At 37.8% G+C, this 18543-nt stretch overlaps 1 protein-coding gene across 2 annotated transcripts in view; it reads right to left on the bottom strand.

Annotated features, from left to right (window-relative positions):
* LOC105939100 (growth/differentiation factor 11) overlaps positions 1-18543 on the bottom strand; it is a 36726-nt gene that overhangs the window by 3557 nt on the left and 14626 nt on the right. For both annotated transcript variants that reach the window (XM_021307832.2, XM_012881140.3), the window contains exon 2: positions 3455-3828. In XM_021307832.2, coding sequence (XP_021163507.1) covers positions 3455-3828 — 374 coding nt within the window. The remainder of the gene's footprint in view (positions 1-3454; positions 3829-18543) is intronic.

Raw genomic sequence — 18543 nt, 5'->3', positions numbered from 1 at the left:
TAGAAACCAATGGGGTTATTTGACTCAGACCTGAAAACATGTTTCTACCATGGGGAATGTCTTAAACTTTGTAAACAAAGACAATATACTTGTAACTCTGTTGTTTTAATGAAGGTGAGACAAAAAAAAACCTCAATGTAGCAGTGTGTATTTAAGCGACATATATATATATTTTTAGAGGCGTTATTGTAACTATATATGTCAAAGGAGCAACTTTTCAAATGAATCTCCAACTCATTGGCAAATAGAAGTCTGAGCTAATCGGTTCGCCATTTGTGAGAATAAACACAATGCCCTGCTCAAGGGCTCATTCAGTGGACAGAAACTAGCTTTTACCCTCACAAATGGCTCACTGTGTATGCTAGAGTTGACCTCTGACCCATAAGGTCATCTGCAGGCTACCATAACCTTGACCTCTGGGTGCAGCGAGCAGATCAAATATTTTACTTCAGCATGTTTGTTTTACAAAGCCTCCTTCTGCCCTCAGTGATTCCAGCTGGGCTGCAGCACAGCTTTTATTTTTTTGATACATTCAAAAGAGGAAATAAGCTGAAAACGCTGTTGGTTTGGCTTTTAATGTGGAAAATCACTCTGAAGATCAAGGAGAAGCTTTGTTTGTCTCTTCGTTCTTTTCTGGCTTGTTGTGTTTGGTGATATTATTCTACACACCCTCCTGCGTTTTGGATTTAATTATTGTCTTTGGTTAAGAACAATAAAGCGCACTGCTGTGCGCTCAAAGGGCAGCCGTTTATTGGCCAAGACACCAGAGCTGACCTCTCATGTTTTCTGGAGATCTGACCCAAATAACCACTTGGTAAATATTTGGCATTGCTTAACTAGGGTAAGTGGCCTACATAATTCAACAAAGATGTTGTATTTAACTGTCAGGTTCAGTAACTCGAACTAGATTAATGGCTCACCGATGGCTTTTGCTTTGAGGCCGAAGTTTGAACTCATTTGTGCAGGCCCATTTGTCATGCTAGAACCAGACTTTTAACATTGATGAAATATTCTAAAAATGCATTCAACATGTCTGAGATTGTTTCTTTTTAGGCCCATTAACATTGGGCTGAGAGAAATAAGCAAAAATGTAAATATTTTAATCCCAAAAAACAAAAGTATTGTGATTTCAGTCAGGTTAATAATAACAAAAAGGAGACTTTATTTCTATTTGTACAATGCCAAAACATTTTTGCATGTTCTGCAAGTCCAAGTCAAGTCTCAAGTGTTTTGGCCCAAGTCAAGTCTAACAACTAAAATAAAATCTATAAATCTTGTCATTCGACCCACGCCATCTAGTCTGCCTCTCTTTCAGCCTGTATTGTTTAATCCTCAGGCCTACTTTAATGCTTGAATATTTATCTATTTTTTGGGGGGTTAGGGTTTTTGGGGTGAACATTTAGCTTTATTACATCAATAGATTGGATATAAATATGATATAAATATCATGATGAAAGGCAAATTTATTAATAAGGGTTAACAGTGGTCTCAATGCTGAATTTTTTTAATGAATAAAACAGAGGCAACATGCCTTTTGCAATGATATAATTAACACCTGTTTTGCTTTTACAGAAGAAAATATGGCCTTAATTCCAACCCTGATTACAAAGGATACAACTCTCTTGCCTCCAGAGCATGACCACAAATCAAGCCTTAAGTCATTAAAGAGCAAATCCTTGTGAAATCTTGTATTTTTAGGACTCCAAATCAAGTCTCATCTCTTAATTCTTTGAGCATAAAATAAAGTAAATTTTTAAGTCTTTAGAGCCCAAGTCCAAGCTCACGATCACGTTTTTAGTTAGACTCCAGTCAAGTCTCAAGTCAATAGAGAGGGGGTCCAAGTCAACTCGTGAGATGTTAGAGCACAAGCTTAATGTATAACTCACCCTGATGTAAAAGCATAACTCGCCCCCCAGACAAATTTTTAAATATGCCATCAAAGTGGGCAGTGCCAAGAGACCCTGAGAGGCGGGGCTAAGTTTGGGAATGAACAGTGGGGGTTAAGTGGGGCCGTGGTCAGGATGAGGGAAAGTGACATGTTGAAACATGAATAGTGACCAAGGTAACGCCGGTGATTTTACCACGGACCGATCTTTTGAGGTGGAGGACTTTTCACCCGCTTCGTCACCGGAGGTCTGTGGAGCCCAGCGGGGCTGAGCATTATCGGTTCAAGCCGCTGACTCCGGGCGCTGATTCAGCGATGCCGAAGTGTGGAGGACAGAATAGATACGGTTTCTGAGTGGTAAAGTGATGTAAGCAGCATCACTGCTAACATGTGCAAACAAACACTGAACACTATCGTACCCGCAATTTCAAGTCCTGAGTCTGACTCGCCATGTGGCATAATGTGTGTGACTGAAATGCTTTTACAGGAACGCGTGAGTATGGTGACGAACGCTTGTGCCGTTTGAACCAATAGGAAAATTCAACTGCAATAGCCACTGTTCCACCCTAAGAGGGCAGCACTAAGATTGTTTTAAAACAAATACTGCAAAACTAGACTAGTGCTCTCCAAAATGTAAAAAAAAAAAAGCACAGTAACATACAAATAGCACCCTTAGGCCCATTTTAAACTAAAACGTTTGCAACTTAATTTTTACCTAATTAGAAATATAAATATGCATTGATGTTCAAAGAAAAACAGTTTAAATGGGTTAACGCATTATTTGTCAAATTTTTCAAACACACATAGTTAGCTATCTTATACTGGTCCACACATTAACCATGATATAGCTGCAGCACATGACCAGAAGTCAGACGCTGGATGACTTCATGAAATACTGTTAGAGAGAAATCTGTGTGGTGCAAGAAGATGGAGATGAGCAATATGAACAGAAAAACCATGTCCCTCGCTATAAAATCAAACATGGTCTTTTACAAGAGGATATTCACATCTTTGTCAGAGTTGTGGTCCCTGTCTTGCTTAGCTGCCTCCTTTCACTCGCTTTGAAGCGGATGGAGGTCTTTAGAATGTGAACAAGTCCAATTCAAGTCTCAGGAGTTTAAAATGTTAGTCCATGGCTTGGCTCAAGTCTTACGAGCACAAATCCAAGTCGAATCTTGAGTCTTTAAAGAGTTTAAATGAAAGCTAACATTCAATTAGGGAATTGTCTATCTTGCACACACTGGCACAGAATCACTGTTGCCTTCCATTTCTCCTATGAACTTCTGTTTGCAGGTGTGTCGAGACATCGGGCCAAACTATTTATAAGGCTAATGATTGTAAAATGAGATGATTGGCTTTTCACTATTATTTCTAATCAGGTCTAATGTAAAAGCTCAAACCTGTTAAAATAACTAACAATGATTTACTAGGTGAATACAAATGAGTCATTGATAAAATATTTATCCTAATTTCTGAGCAGTACTGTAACTGCCTGTAATAAAAAAAAATTGAGCTGTGGTGGAAGTAACTCCCCTCCCCGGCCCTGGGGACAGGTCTGAGGATCCTTACCAGCCCCTCCTCCCCGGGTCGCAGCGAGGTAACAGCCAGGTCATTACCGCTCTCATCAAAGGCGTTGATGTCAATTCCCCAGTTGGTGTGGGGCTGTTTAAACCAGTTCTGCAACACATGCTTGAAGTCAATACTTTGCCAGTGGCCGGCCCTGGAGTTGAGCTCTATCTTCAGGGAGCGGATGCGGATGTGGCGGCTGCCCTGTTCTGTGACGGGCTTCAAGCGCAGGATCTGCAGGTAGACGGTGGAGGTCTGCTGCAGCGGTCGCAGGTACACCCACAGCTGCGCCTTAAGCACCTTAGTGAACATCAGTTTAGGGCTGAACTTGAAGAAGCAGCAGCTGGGCTTCCCGTTCACCTGCACCAGGGGCTCCGCTGTGGAAGAGAAGAAAGACCTGTATTTAATTAGCAAATATGGTACACATACAGCACATCATGACAAAATGCTCAAAATGTAAACGATTAGCAATGACTTGTAAAATATATTATATTATAAAGCCCTGGACTCCCTTGTGAAAACTGATCAGCAAGGGGAATAAAATCAAAAGGTTGCTGAAAGTTTGAAATGTAAAGACTAACTATAGTGTTGTCTCCTGCAAAGCGTATTTTTAAGATTTATATTTGGAAGAAAGTATTATTTGGGTGCTAGAAATGCAAAATTCTTAATCATCATACTTTATACACTCTAAAGAATAAAACCAACCTTTACTTGAAACATTTTATTGCAACATTTTTACACTCAAAAATACTGAGTAGACTGAAAACCAGTTAAAAATATACTGTATCAACTATATAACTAGTACTAAAACTAATTGAGTTGACATGAATATTTATAGATGGCATAGTAACATACAAAATTTAGTAAATATTACTGAAATTATAATAAAAAGTAAATAAATAAAATGAGTAAGGTTGAGTAAAAAACACAAACAGATTGAGTAATTAGTACTGAAATACTTGGTAAACATAACTGACAGCAAGACTGCTACTTAATATAAAAAACTGTCCCATTTACTTAATATTTTAATTTAATCAAAACTGGGATTAAAATTAAACACTATATTTATTGTATTTTACTGGCAGTTCGAAGTTGTAAAAGCTATTTATTAAAACATGCATGTAAAAAAAGACCACATGTCAACATTTTTCATAATCAAAATTAAACTTTTATAATATGGCAATAGACCCAGGAAACTAATTTGAAACTATTGTTGTCCTGCTGCCATCTGACATTACCAGGATGAAAACTGGCTGGACAGAAGCAAACATAGAAGCTTCTTATCAATACAACAACAAACAGCGCTAGTAAAGCAAGACATTGCAAAACCACTGGTTCACAATAATTACTAAGTTGCCTGTGCATCATTTTGAAAATGAAACCCACTGGCAACAGTCACAATATTTTAATTAGCATTTCAGAATAAAAGGTTTCCTGTTTTAGTGTTTACAGAGTATAACTAAAGATTAAAAAAACAAAAAGCTTTACATCTGATAAAGTACAAAACTGTCTTGAAAATAATGCTCTTGGAGCAACGTGCCCAAACTAAAAGCCTTAAATTTGCAACTTCAAACACTTTCCTAATTGGAGGATAAAGCACCAACCATGTGAGCCAACCAAAAAAACAAGGGATTATATCTAACAGAAAATAAACAGAAACCATTTTACGGGGATCATGGTTTATGTTCTATACTCCAATAAATTACAGAATAACTTTCACAAGATCTAGATCAGATCCTACCTTCAGGCTGGTATCCTGTATAAAAAACATTAGTCCAGTGACTGTTGCCTTTTTTTAACACACTTCAATTTTTGTTGGTCCAAAAACCCCATTTAAATATTTTAAGGTGATTCATTAACTGAACCTTTTTATGAATATGGTAATCTATTGAAGAAGTCCCATGCTTTAGACGCAGTTTGGTGAAATGTTGTCAGCTACACAGAGGTGGTTTTTCACTCTCTGAACCTTCACTGAAAGGTTTCCAGGATCCAGCTCATTAGCAGAGCTCTACAGAACTTGACTGCATGCCAGTGAGTCAGTTTAGGACACATATATAAGGACACATATATTTAGGTGTGTAGGACACATATATAAGATCCAGGACACCAGAGGATCTGAGTTTGAGACCACTGATCAACTTTTAGGTTGATATTTAAGATTCATTATATTAAATAATTTATAATTATAGCCCATGATGTTGACTTTTTCTTAAATATTTTGATTTCACTTCAAATAAAATATTAAGTACATCTAAAATACAACGATTGAACACAAAAACATTTGTTACATTTTTTGACATTAATTTCAGTATATCCAACTCAAATAAGCACTTACGTGACATTCAAAGATTTTATCAACGTAATCTAACTTTTAATCAAAGTGATATTTCCTAAGCCTCAGAAACCCACACAACTGTTTTGCATGTAATGAAAATTAGCCAAGACTGTTTGCAGCAGCTTTTTTGAATCTACCAAGCACAAAAGACCAACAGAAGATGGAGGCTGTAAGGAGAGCGTTAATAAGAAAAGTCAGCCAACAAATGGATGGTGACTCTGGAGGAGCTGTGGCGATCCACAGTTCAGGTGGAATAATCTGTCGACAGGATTACTATCAGCTGTGCCTTTCCCAAAATTGGTCTTCAAGGAAGAGTGGTAAAAAAAACCCTATCATCTCTATGTTGGGGACACAGAAAAATGTTTGCCAAATTTAGACGTTTATGCCTAATGCTATATGTATCAAAAAACTATCACCGCCCTTCATTTTGAACACACCATACTGCAAGTGAAACACAGTGGCATGTATCATGCTGTGGAGATGCATTTCTTCAGCAGGGACAGGTAAGTGTATCAAACTTGATGTGAAGATGGATGGAACTAAACTCAGGACAGTCCTGGAAGAAAACTGAGACTCTTAACATACAGCCAGAGGCATAATGTAAGAGTTTGTATTGAAGCGTCTTCGTGTGCTAGAATGGTCCAGTCAAAGTCCAGATTTATACCCAATTCCAAATCTGTAGCAAAACTTGAAAATTGATGTTTACAGGTGATCTTCGTTCAAACTGGCTGAGCTTTAGCTGTTTTGCATAGAAGATTATGGAGAACGTTTAGACTCTGGATGTGCACATCTGGTAGAGACATGTCGCAAAATACTTGCAGCTGTATATGCAGTGGGAGGAGGTTCTAAAACTCATCCACTCAGGGATCTGGTACTCCCTGGACAGGTAACCAGTTTGTCAAAGGGCAACACGGGATAAACATCCATCTACTCTCATACACACATAAAACAAACTGAGCATTCGTGTTTCCAGACTGTGGAAAAAAAACGGTGTACATGGAGAAAATGCTAGATGTGTGATATCATCATTCTCTGAACAAACCATTAGCAACGTTTTTGTATATCCTCATGCACTAGGAAAAATCAGATCATAAACCCAATGCTATAGGATTGGGTTTATGATCTGATTGTCCTCCTTGATTACTGGCCCTCTGGAAAGGAAGTGCAAAACACCTTAAAAAAATATGCAACTTTTGTTGCAGTAGTATCATTTCATGGTGAGAAAAAAAATATGAAACATCAAATTTGAGTTTATTTATTCAGTAGGGTAAAATACCCATGTCTTTTTTGTAGCGTATATTTAACTTTTTTAATTGATTAAAGCATCTAAAAACTTTAAATAAAAATTTCATGATTTCCTGTTTTCCTGGAGTAAAAATATAATAGAATACAAAAGCACATTTAGCTTAGTCCCTTGTCAAAATGTGACCGACAAGAAGACATAATTAAAGAGGAACAACTGGAACTGTGATAATCGAAGCTGAAGGACGATGCATACTGTGCATATTGTGAGCAGGATGTTTATTGAGGTAAGTTGAAAATGTTCTGTGGATAATTTTGGTGAGCTGCTGCTCCCAACATCTTGCTTTGTTTACATTCAGAAGCACATTTCTGATTTTGTCTTGTTATATTCTGTTTATATATTTTTTTATTTTACAAATGCAACAAGTGTGACAATATAGTGGCAGACAGGGACAATAATATGTATTCATTTTGCAGATTTTTATTGAAAAACAGTAATGCATTTTATTGAGAGCACTGTTTTTTCAAGTGTACTTGTGTCTATCTAGTCAAACGCTGCTGATCTAAAATGTGCACAAGGCTGTTCTTTGGTCCATTCAGTCAGGGTACGTTTGTGATTACTTTATGGCAAAACAGAACCATTTGCATGCTGAAACAAGAATAAGTAATGGTGGCCAGTGGCCAGATGGTAACCTTAGATTCCCCTGGGTCAGACCTAATGAAATTGGCAACCCTGAAATTGCATCAAGCAGAAATAAAACATCTCAAGTATTTTCTTTCTGTTTTTCCTCCAGTGCCTGCCCTTTGTTGGAAATATATTTTGGGTGTGGATTAAAAATGATGTCAGAGGACACTTAAAAATAGATTTATTCCTGTCATGATCCATTGCTTGAGCAACTCTGTGATTCGTGCCACATGTCAGATCTGCATATGGTTCATTTACATAGACCTCCATCTGATCTAATGTCATCCATCCGTTGAATTCATACATTCATTTCCATGTAAAGTGTCCGTCTATTTAGGGAAATGTATTCTGTACCTATCTGGCATAATAATGTGGCAACACAGTACAATAGACTATTTATGCTGCTATTTTCTCAGAGAACATTTGACCAATCAGATCTGGGCCAAAATAAAAAAAAAAGAAGGAGAGAAGAAAACAAACGCTAAGTTTAGCCCTTCATTTTGCAAAGTAGTTGCTTTTGATAATCCTATTAAAAAACAATGTCAAATCGGCACGGATCTGTCAATCACAGTTTAATCTGAGGTTGCCCAGGCAACGTGCAAATGCTTCCTGGGTCAAAAGGTTATTTGGCACCTCAGTCTAGTTAAGAAATGGGATCAGGGGTCAAAACCGTCAGCCTCTTTACATCTTGGGGGTGCTATGGGGGTGGAGGGGAGGGCAGCTCTAACAGCCAGATTGAGTTTGAAGGTCAAGGTCAACCCTATGGCGATGGTAATACGTCTTTCTTCACATCATGCCTGTTCACCAGAGAATCATTCAAAACCTTAAACACACACACACACACACACACACACACACACTGAATCAGTCGTGGCTTTTTGTTTTGGTTTGATAAGGGTGGAGACTCTCCAGCCAATAGTGAATTGTTTATCAGGACAGAACACGGCACCAAGCTGTTTATTTTTTTTTTTTTTAACTGAACAAGTTTTGTACTTGAAATGTGGCATGCATTCAGGGATATGAATTCACCGCTCTGCAATGAATAAGGGCCAAACCAGGGACAGACGTGGTCCCTCAGCCCGTGTTTCCAAGCACAGTCATTAGCGAGTGTAAATTATACAGTGTCTCACGCTGGACAAACAATATGTCAATGTTCTCATCTGTTACTGGGTTGCTGAGGTCGCAGCAATTAACGTGGCCAGTGTTGTGCTCGCTCATCGTTACAAAACTGGCAATGAATAATTCTGCAGTTTGCTTTTGGTTTTCTGCTTTTTGGGGAAGGCGGCGTGTCTTTTTGCCTGCAGTTTTCGCTACTTTGCCTTGGTTCATAGAAAGAAAAACAAAGAAGGCAAAACGGCAAAAAAGACGGCGTGGTTCAGCTCCTCATGAAGAAGTAACCTGAGAAAGCAGGGCCTGTTTAGTAGTAATCCAATTCAGGTCCCTGGTTATTAAACACACCTGCTCCACATATGAGCTACGTCATGTTAAACAATGACTGCATTGATACGGGCAATCAATTTGTGCCTTTATAGATCCTGTAAACGTACAGGCTCGAGGCACAGATGAATGCCTGCAGCTTAATTACACTCCACATCTTGGCGGAGCATGCCACTTGTGGCAAAAGAGCTGTGTTAGCTTGTAAAGCACAGACGACCGGGGGAACATTTGATCCTTCCATCTGAACTTACTCTCTTTTGCAGCACGAACACATTTTCAGGGTAAAAAGCAACATTTTATGACTTAGTTTCCTGCTAAATTTGCAACGTTACAGCTCAGTACTTTAATACTTTTATTTGGACCATGATACAAAAATAAAGACGTTCAGCACCACCTGCTGGATCAATATAATCTCTCTTGTGACTAGTTTTTGCGTCATGATTTTTATGGGCAAATTCATCAAGGTAATCAATATCAGAGTCTTACTCAAATGTTTTAAAGATGTGCACTATTGGTTTTACAGGCTGAGGTAACTGCATTAGGAGTGAAGCCAGCAGCATAAATGCTGTTACTATTAACATCACTTCTATTATCAATAATAACTGTAGTACTGATATTAAAATAGAAAAACTTTCTGAAGAAATGTGGATTGCAACAGCTACTTAGTGCAGGGGTGTCCAAAGGTTTCACCACCTGGGCCAAAACAAAAACAAAATCAAAAACCTCAAGGATGCTCGAGGGCCAAAAAAAGAATATAAAAACAAAATAAAAACAAAATAAATACCAAAAAATTGTATTGTGATATTTTTCTTACCTGCCCCACAAAATATGAGCATGTAATATCTTTATTAAACAACTTACTCGACAATTTTCTTTACTACAAACTTTCTGGAGGACAGAGATTTAGAAATCGCTGTAGATCCAAAACTTAAAAAGTGTTTTGCCCATTTGCCTTAATATAAGATGGTTACCCAGTTCGCAAATTCTTCTGTGCTTCATTCAGAAAAAATAAAAAAATAAAATTTTTTATCTACTCTCAGCAATAAGAAAACAAGTTGTATCACTGTTTGTTAGGAAATGAATAGATGTGGTTCCGTTCACAATGAAATTGAGAATGTGAAAAGTGTGGTTAAAGCTATAATTGGTAATCCTGTTAAGAAACACTTTTTGTTACACTGGGTGAAATGATCCTTACAATTTGTATTCAGAAAAAGGAGGTTAAAAATTAGATCATTGTGAAAACTGCTGGCCTAAAAAAACTCCAAGCCTGCAAACCACTCCTGTCATTCGTTCAGAATGGAAAGAACCAATCAGATGCCTTCATGTCTCGTCCTGACCACACCCTCCTCTGTCCCTCATATTACCTTATCTATTAGTTGACCCACATGCCAATCGTTCTGACGCGCTCACGTAATGCCAGTGTGCGTGCACGTTCCTTGTTAGTTTCCACTTGCTGGCTGCGCGTGTGCACTTCTAAGTGTTTATGTATCCAGTTAGCTTAGCTGTTAGCTTAGCGGTTAGCTTCGGTGTTAGCCGTTCATTGTAGCTCCGATGCTCTCACCGTATACTCAGAAAATGGCTGAGAGTCACAAGAAGCAAACTGTGTACAAGTTCATGAGAAAAAGTGGAAGGCCTCAGTAGAAAGAAATAAGACTGGAGTGGTTTTGGGAGATTTTTTTTATCTCCCAAATCTGCCGGAAAGCAGGTAAGACAGACTTGTGCATGGGCAGATTATTCAAAAAGTGACTTAAGTTTCTTACTTGCATTTCCGGAAAAAATAACCAACTCTTCCTTTAATGAAAGACAAACACTTTATGTTGTAACATTCTAAAATTTGAACTGTAAAACCTTTGGCCTAATTAAAAATAAAAAGTCTATATCTGCATCAAGCATCTGTGCTTGTGGGCCAAATCATTCTTGGTTTGCAGTTGAGGGACACACATCAGTCCAGTGGCCTCAAATGGCTACTGGCCTGATGGCATTTTGGACAACCTTCACCTAGTGCTTACCCACCAGAACAATTACAAAGGTTTTGTCGCTGAAAAAAAAATCTAACAAAAAGATTTAGCACAGTCTAAAAAGGGGATGAAGGCTGAAGCATCAGCTTATAATTGCCCACATTCACAAAATTCACGGAAGTAGCTAACACTACATACTATACTAACAGAAGTTTAACATTTTATTACTGTCTAAAACACACAACAACATGCTAGCAATCAAAAGTGAACATCTTCTATACTAAAGCTGCATCATTAGCTATCATGTTATTAATAGTATGTTAGCTAGCAGCTGCTAACACTATTTGTTAAACAAACAGCATATACTACTAAACCTTAGTTAAAATGCAAACTGTAGATAATGCTTAAATAGGGTGCAAAAAAGTTCCTCTTTTGTCCAAACATGTCAACTTTTCACATTTTCTCCAGGGCATCCGGGTGGGTATTCATAGATTAATGAATAAACCGGGCAGAAACACCATTTTGTTAAGAATTGACTGCATCCGGTTGGGGTTCTCGCAGGTACCTTGCCTGAAAGATGTGGTGTTTCTATTGTATAATATTGTTGAAGGACCCTGTCAATTTACCATTCACAAAGGCAATTAACAGCCTTTGACTTGAAATCAGTAAGGAAAATTAAAAACTAAAGATTGGTCTTAGTTATGTAGACTTTGTCTATGTTGTTTAATATTTGTTTTGTGTAAGTCAAATAAAATATTACTTATACTAGAAGGATTAAGGTTATGATTTCTACTGTGACATATTTGCATGTCCTCTCAGGTAGGAACATGGGTCTCTGTAATGTACAGCAAATGTGTACAAATTCACAGGAGTTATGATGAGAGGAACAAACACAGTAAAAATCTTTCTAGATTAATTTGTTCCCATGTTTTGACAGGGGAACTTGATATTTCAGACAGGTGAAATATTTGGTTCTGCCTTAATAATCCTAAAAATGTCTTTTCCTCTTTTTAAAAGAGATATGTTCTCATACTTTACTGACACTTTGCAAAGGAATATGTAAAGTACCTAAATAATACATTTGCAAGAGCTGATTACGCAAAACACAACAAGACATTAACGATCACATATTAGCGACTAGAGCTGTCACTAATCCAGTATTGTGTCATGTTCAGAATCTAGGTTTTACCAGAATAATAAGATATACTCTCATTCTTTCAGGACGCCATTTTCGTGTCCAGCAGAATGAGCCTCCATCCTTTCATATTAATGATACAAACTTATAAATAAAAAAGACGTGTTAGAAAAAAGTGTTTGGTGACTAACTGATATCCATCAGGTTAAAGAGAACATGACTCAAGTAAAGACTGAATCTCTCTGTGATTAAAGAGCAACACAAAACTATCAGGGTGTTCAATCTAGGGAAGGCGGATGCAAACCAACCAATAGGGAGCAGTTGTCCCCTTAAGACCGCCCCCTCTCATTTGTACAATGAGGCAGAAATGCAAAAACAAATGGAAAAAGGACAGGCAGAATAAATAGGATGGAAGAAAAAAAATGGGGTAAAAATATAGAAAGGAAGAATAAAGCAGATAAAAATATTAAAATAGACAGAAATAAATACATAAAAAAGTGAAGTAATTCATAAATACATTTGACAATTAAATAATTGAGCTCATTATCAAAAAGAGGAATAAATAAATAAGCTAATTAATATAGATATTTACATTTATTTCTCAATGTATAATTTAATTACTGCTTACATTTATTTATTTGCTATTTTTGTGCATTTATTTTATGCTTATAAATTAATTGAGCTTATATTTATTTCTGTATTTATTTTTATATTTATTTTTGAATATGTCAAAGTCAGTTCTCCATACAACAGTACCTTTACCTGAAACCCCAAAAATAAAATTCCCTCATACCGTTCTGTTTGAGACAAATATAGGGCAGATCACACCCTGTGCAAAGCTAGCATACCGGTATCTGTTTCTATGTATGAGAAAAGTGCCATATGGCTCTCATACATCACATGGAATCAAAAACATATTAAAAGGCTGTGCGAGTTGATAGAATTTGTTGCTACACCTGAGAAAAGGGTTAGAGGTTTCCGCCAGAAGTGGGGCAAACATTTTGAGATAGCCAAAAGCACAAGTTACGCAGAATTACTGAAGATTGCACTTTCGTCACACAATGCAAATGTTGAGAGGGTTGTCTCACTGATGCTGAGCCAGTGGACCAAGGAAAGGAACTAGCTTTATTTTAAGTCACTAATACAGAATTTGCTTGTGCAATATAATATCAAGTACACTCCTCGCAAAGTCTACATTATTTAGTGAGCAATCAAAGATCAGCTCTAAAGCAAAATATGAATGGGGAGACAAGGAGGATAAAGAAAAGAACTAGGATGAAGAAGGAAACTAAAGAGCGTAGTTATAATTTATATCCTGATTTAATACCAGAGATTTGAACGCCATTTTTTGTACTTGTAGAGACTTATAAAACCCTATCTGACGTTTGTTTTTACCCATTCTTTCTAACCACACCAAAAAGGCATACTTTTGATATTTTTAAAGTTATAGGTCTTTTTTTACCCTATGTCACCCTATGATAAACAGGTTAGCTTACATTTTAGCAAACATTTTAACAAAAATTTTACCCTTTATTAAATGATGTTATAGATTAAATACAGTCTGCAGACTGAACATACTCATGATTCAAACTGGTGTGTTTAACAAGGAAGAAACCGAGAGATGTTGTCAATCAGGTTTAAAATATGTTTTTTTTTTTTTGAGTGCACTATATGTGCTTTAACATTTATTGTGAAGGTCTTCAAGAACTTCTGTTTTAGTTCATCTAGTGCACAACACTGGAAGCTATTTAGCCATGTTATATGCTTATACCAAAAAGACCAATATCCGGTTGATTATGATTAAAAGAAAAAGGTTATATACTCAATATATATATATATATATATATATATATATATATATATATATATATATATATATATATATATATATATATATATATATATATGCGATGAACTGACATAAACAGACGTGGTTGCCATTGACAGAGCTTCTAAATAAGTCCCGACTGAGCCGACCAAGCTGTAATGGCTAGCGGAAAACAGCTCAGTGTGGTCGAAGACCAACCCGACCTACTCCTATTTCAAGTTCCACTTTTCTTCTTTTTTTTTTTGCAGCTATGCTGGGAGTTCCACATTCACTCGCCTCCATTGCCTCCAACTGTACGCATGCGCAGTGACGTAACCCCAATCACATGATGTTGTAATGGTAAATATACACAAAAAAGGCTATATTTACTGACAAATGGAGGAAAGCAAAGCTTAAAAGACAAAAACAACAAATACTACACCAGCAGGATGTGATAATCTTTCAGAAAAATGTTGTGTGCAACCAGAGTGAGTTACTGGCGTGTACATTCAAAAAATGTGAATATGTACTTTTAAAGTGGCCTAGTCATGTTCTATGACCATAACCCCATACAAAACAATATATTAATCTGAAAATAAAACAATTCAACATGCTAATGTTTACTTAGTCCTTTTTGACCCTGAAAAGAACTTTGCACCACTGATCAGCAGTCAAAAACATTGTTGTGCCATTTGTCTGCAGTACTGCAGAACTATCAGAAAGCAAGATGGCGCCACTGACGCAGCTACTATGAGAGCCAGTAGACCGTCCTGTCATGCCTCACAGTAAAGTGACAGTTTGCCGTGGTCAAAGACCAACCTGATCTGCGGGGTTGGGTTTCTTAACCGCTTTCTTTTCACACCTTCGCTGGGAATTGCTGACTCACCTGGCTCCATTGCTTCTCCTTGATTACTCATTGCGCGCTTGCTAAATATGCTAAATGATTTCATTGGAAAACCTTTGCATGCAGCCTGTGTGAGCTACTGGCGTAGAAATTCATAAAGTCATAGTATGTGACTAGGCCCCTTTAAGAGAGAATGTCTTCAGGCATAACCTTTTTATTATTTGATCTGTCCTGCTGAGCATAGCCAGACCATCAGATACACTTTGAAATAGCCACTAGGGAGCTTGAGGGCAACCATTTGCTAATAACATCACATCGTACCTGAGCATTACTTTTTCACTTTCTAATTCCATTTCATACCTGTGAGGAAGTCAATCACTTAGTAGCAATTTACCCAAAACATGCCGTATAACTTAATATTAAATGCATAAAAAGGCTCAAATTTCATAGGAAACGTATTTCACTTGTATGTTGTTGTCTAAAAAACTCTGTATTATACTCTATTGCCATTTGGTCTGATCCCCACTTGGGCCAGTTGACAATTTGACAAAATACAACCCACAAGCTTTTTCCTGCCGGTAGGTGCTAATCCGAGTCATTAAAATCACTTTTTCCTTACAATACACTATGAAAAGAATATAGAAAAATACTTTTAATTCTCAGCTGCCAATGCAGATGTTAAAAAGAATCACTGCCATTTACAAAGTGACAAGCTGGCTAAAAAAAATAACCAAAACTATAAGCTTTAATGGGGGGAAATGACCAGCAACCATGCTGTCAGCAGAGAACTACTCAAGTTGTTTCCTTTTGAATATATAAGGACATAAATGTTTTTTAAAGTCCAAAACACTGCTAGATTTAACACTTGCTGCTCTTTGGTAGCTAAAATATATCAGTTTACTAATCTTTCAGAGCTGATGTTGGTTATTGATGATCACAAACCAAAAAGTATGTTATTAAAGCAGTTGAAATTAATTTTTTATTCCTGATTTTGTTTTAAACATAATACCAACTATTGCACATGTCATCAAAACGATCATTAAACAAGGTTATGTCTTCATCCCTACTCCCAACAATAAAATCTAAACTCTCATAATAAATAATAATAAACAATCCTCCTATTTGGTCTAAGCAAAAAATCAACGCAAGAAGTCCACTTTTTTTTTCTCCACAAAACCCTCGATTTGTTTGATATTCCTCCTCAAAAGTCTGCAGCCTGCTACCTTCATTATTATAGCCGCTTATTTCCCAGTGGTATAATTGCAGCATATGCATTGCATTACTTTTACTGCCAACACACAGCAGGCCAGCAGGTAGGCATATCAAACATCTGGTTGACTCCCTGGGTACCTGTGTTCCATAGTTAGCCTCCTATACAAGCATGCAAGGGGAGGCATATAGAATATAGGGGTTTTATTCAATGCGCCATCTGTTCGTTTTCATACAATCGGAGCTCATTTAAATGGTTTTAGCTGTAATGCCACTGAGGCGTAGATGAGAGCGGAGCTAGTTAAACTGTTGAAAACAGATGGATGGGGGAAGCTGAGTAACCCAATGAATCGGTTAGTTCAAAAAGTGATACATTTATAATGAATTAATTGCTGACTGAAATAGTTTTTTACAAGCATTTTTTAACATTTACATGAAGGGTCTGTTGTCTGTGGGCTTTTGCTGTGACCAAATCTTCTGTTGCTGTCAACTTTTTTGCAACGAACACCACAAAAACCAAAGTGGATGGTATATTTGTGTCAATCTGAATGATCAAGTGGTTTCTATGACTTAATTATTCTTTAATATCTTCAGGTTTTAAAATATATTTTAGGCCTGCATTCAATGTGCAACTGAAGTGCAATACAATGTAGTTTATCCAAAACTTTGCATGCTACATGGATATGTGGGTAACAGGCCAATCAGGTGAAAATACACAGCTCAGATGGCACAGGGAGGGAATTTCTTTTGTTAATGCCCAAATGGATAATGCATAACGGCACAAACCTAGATAGGAGTTTTCATTTGCATATATATTTATAATTTCTTTTCTTAATGGGAAATGCAAATGTGCCATTTTGCGGCAAATGTGAGTGTTTGGGACCCTTCCGCGTTGAATAAATGTGACTCTAGGGTATCCCCACGCAGCTCGGCATATTAATCATCGTGACACGTTCACGACCCTTCTAATAAGACAGGGGCCACGGCAAACCCCCTCAAACATCCCATCCAACCCCAACCCCACTCCCTCTTTGTCTCTCAGCCGGTCCCAAGGGAGCGGAGAGGATGGTGGGGGAGGCCGAGCTCAAGCTGAGGATGGAGGGGTGGAGGGATGTTGGGTGTGTGTGTCTGTGTGTGTGAAGGTGTGTGTGTGTGAGAGAGCGAGATAGAGAGAGAGAGAGAGAGAGAGAGAGAGAGAGAGAGAGAGAGAGAGAGAGAGAGAGAGAGCGTGTGTGTGAAGTTAGACCCCTTCATTCAAAGGTCTCCCCTGGGACAACGGCAGGCACAAGACTCCTATTAGGACTGAGCACGGTAGGCCCCCAGGAGTAACAAAAGACACCTCCTAATGCTCCCTGTTCTAGCTCAGTGAACACGCATACATGGAAACAGGCAGCCCCACATAAACACACAACATATATGGCCTTCAAACTGCCTTCAGCCGTGAACACACTCCGAGCTCATTGTTTTTAGTGTTACATATGTTTGTATTATGGGAGCGTTTGCTGGGCAGCGGGACGGGAAGAGCACTGAACTGCGATAAGGTGGACAGCTGGACAGCACGAGGCATGCCGGGGTGTCACTGCTACTGTTTGTGTGCATCCACACATGCTTGCAGTGCACAATGTGGCTCTCTGTCACGGGCAGACCTTTTTACATACTTTACATATGCTAATAAACGACAAACACATCCAAATGACTTTAATTAAACTGAATTTACTGAGAGCTTGACTACAGCCATAATAAGCAACTTAGAGCTAATATCTATTTTTGTCATGATAACTTAATTTGTCGACCATTTCAATTTGATACAGCCAAGCAGTAAGCAACGTTTTTTTTTAATGAATCAATTTAGCTGAAACCAGCACAATTGCACTTCGGTAACATTGATGCTCAGTGGATTTTAAGTTATGCAAATATCAATTATCTGCAGTGAAGTTTGTGCAAAATATTACAACATTCGTTTAATTTAGGTTTAAAATTACATGCATCTTCAAAGCCATGGGCATTAACATTTAGTAGCTATTAATAGATACCAATACTGCATTTGACACAATTGGTCATTTAATTACTAATAGACTGGAAAACTGGATGTGTCTGCTCCTATGTTAGACTGTTTCACATCACATTTAGCTGACTGTCAACAAAGATCACATGGGGTTCCTCAGGGCTCCATTCTTAGCCCACTTTTATTGAGCATTTACATCATCCCTCTGGCTCAGATCACATATTCCAACAACATCTCTATATGTGTGCTGATTACACACAAGAATAGATTCATGTGTCCCCACATGACCACAACCCATAACAGTCACTGAGTCAGTGTGTCCACATCATCAACGAGTGGATGGGCCAGACATTCCTCCTCACTGCAAAAAAAACACTGAAGTCATTGTTATTGGTTCCAAGAACGCAAGACCGTAGATCAGGACTGAAAACACAC

The sequence above is a fragment of the Fundulus heteroclitus genome, chromosome 20 (assembly GCF_011125445.2).
Source record: "Fundulus heteroclitus isolate FHET01 chromosome 20, MU-UCD_Fhet_4.1, whole genome shotgun sequence".
In the NCBI taxonomy this organism is placed as follows: Eukaryota; Metazoa; Chordata; class Actinopteri; order Cyprinodontiformes; family Fundulidae; genus Fundulus; species Fundulus heteroclitus.
The sequence above is the reverse complement of the archived record's forward strand: the minus strand, read 5'-3'. Positions and strand labels throughout refer to the sequence as shown.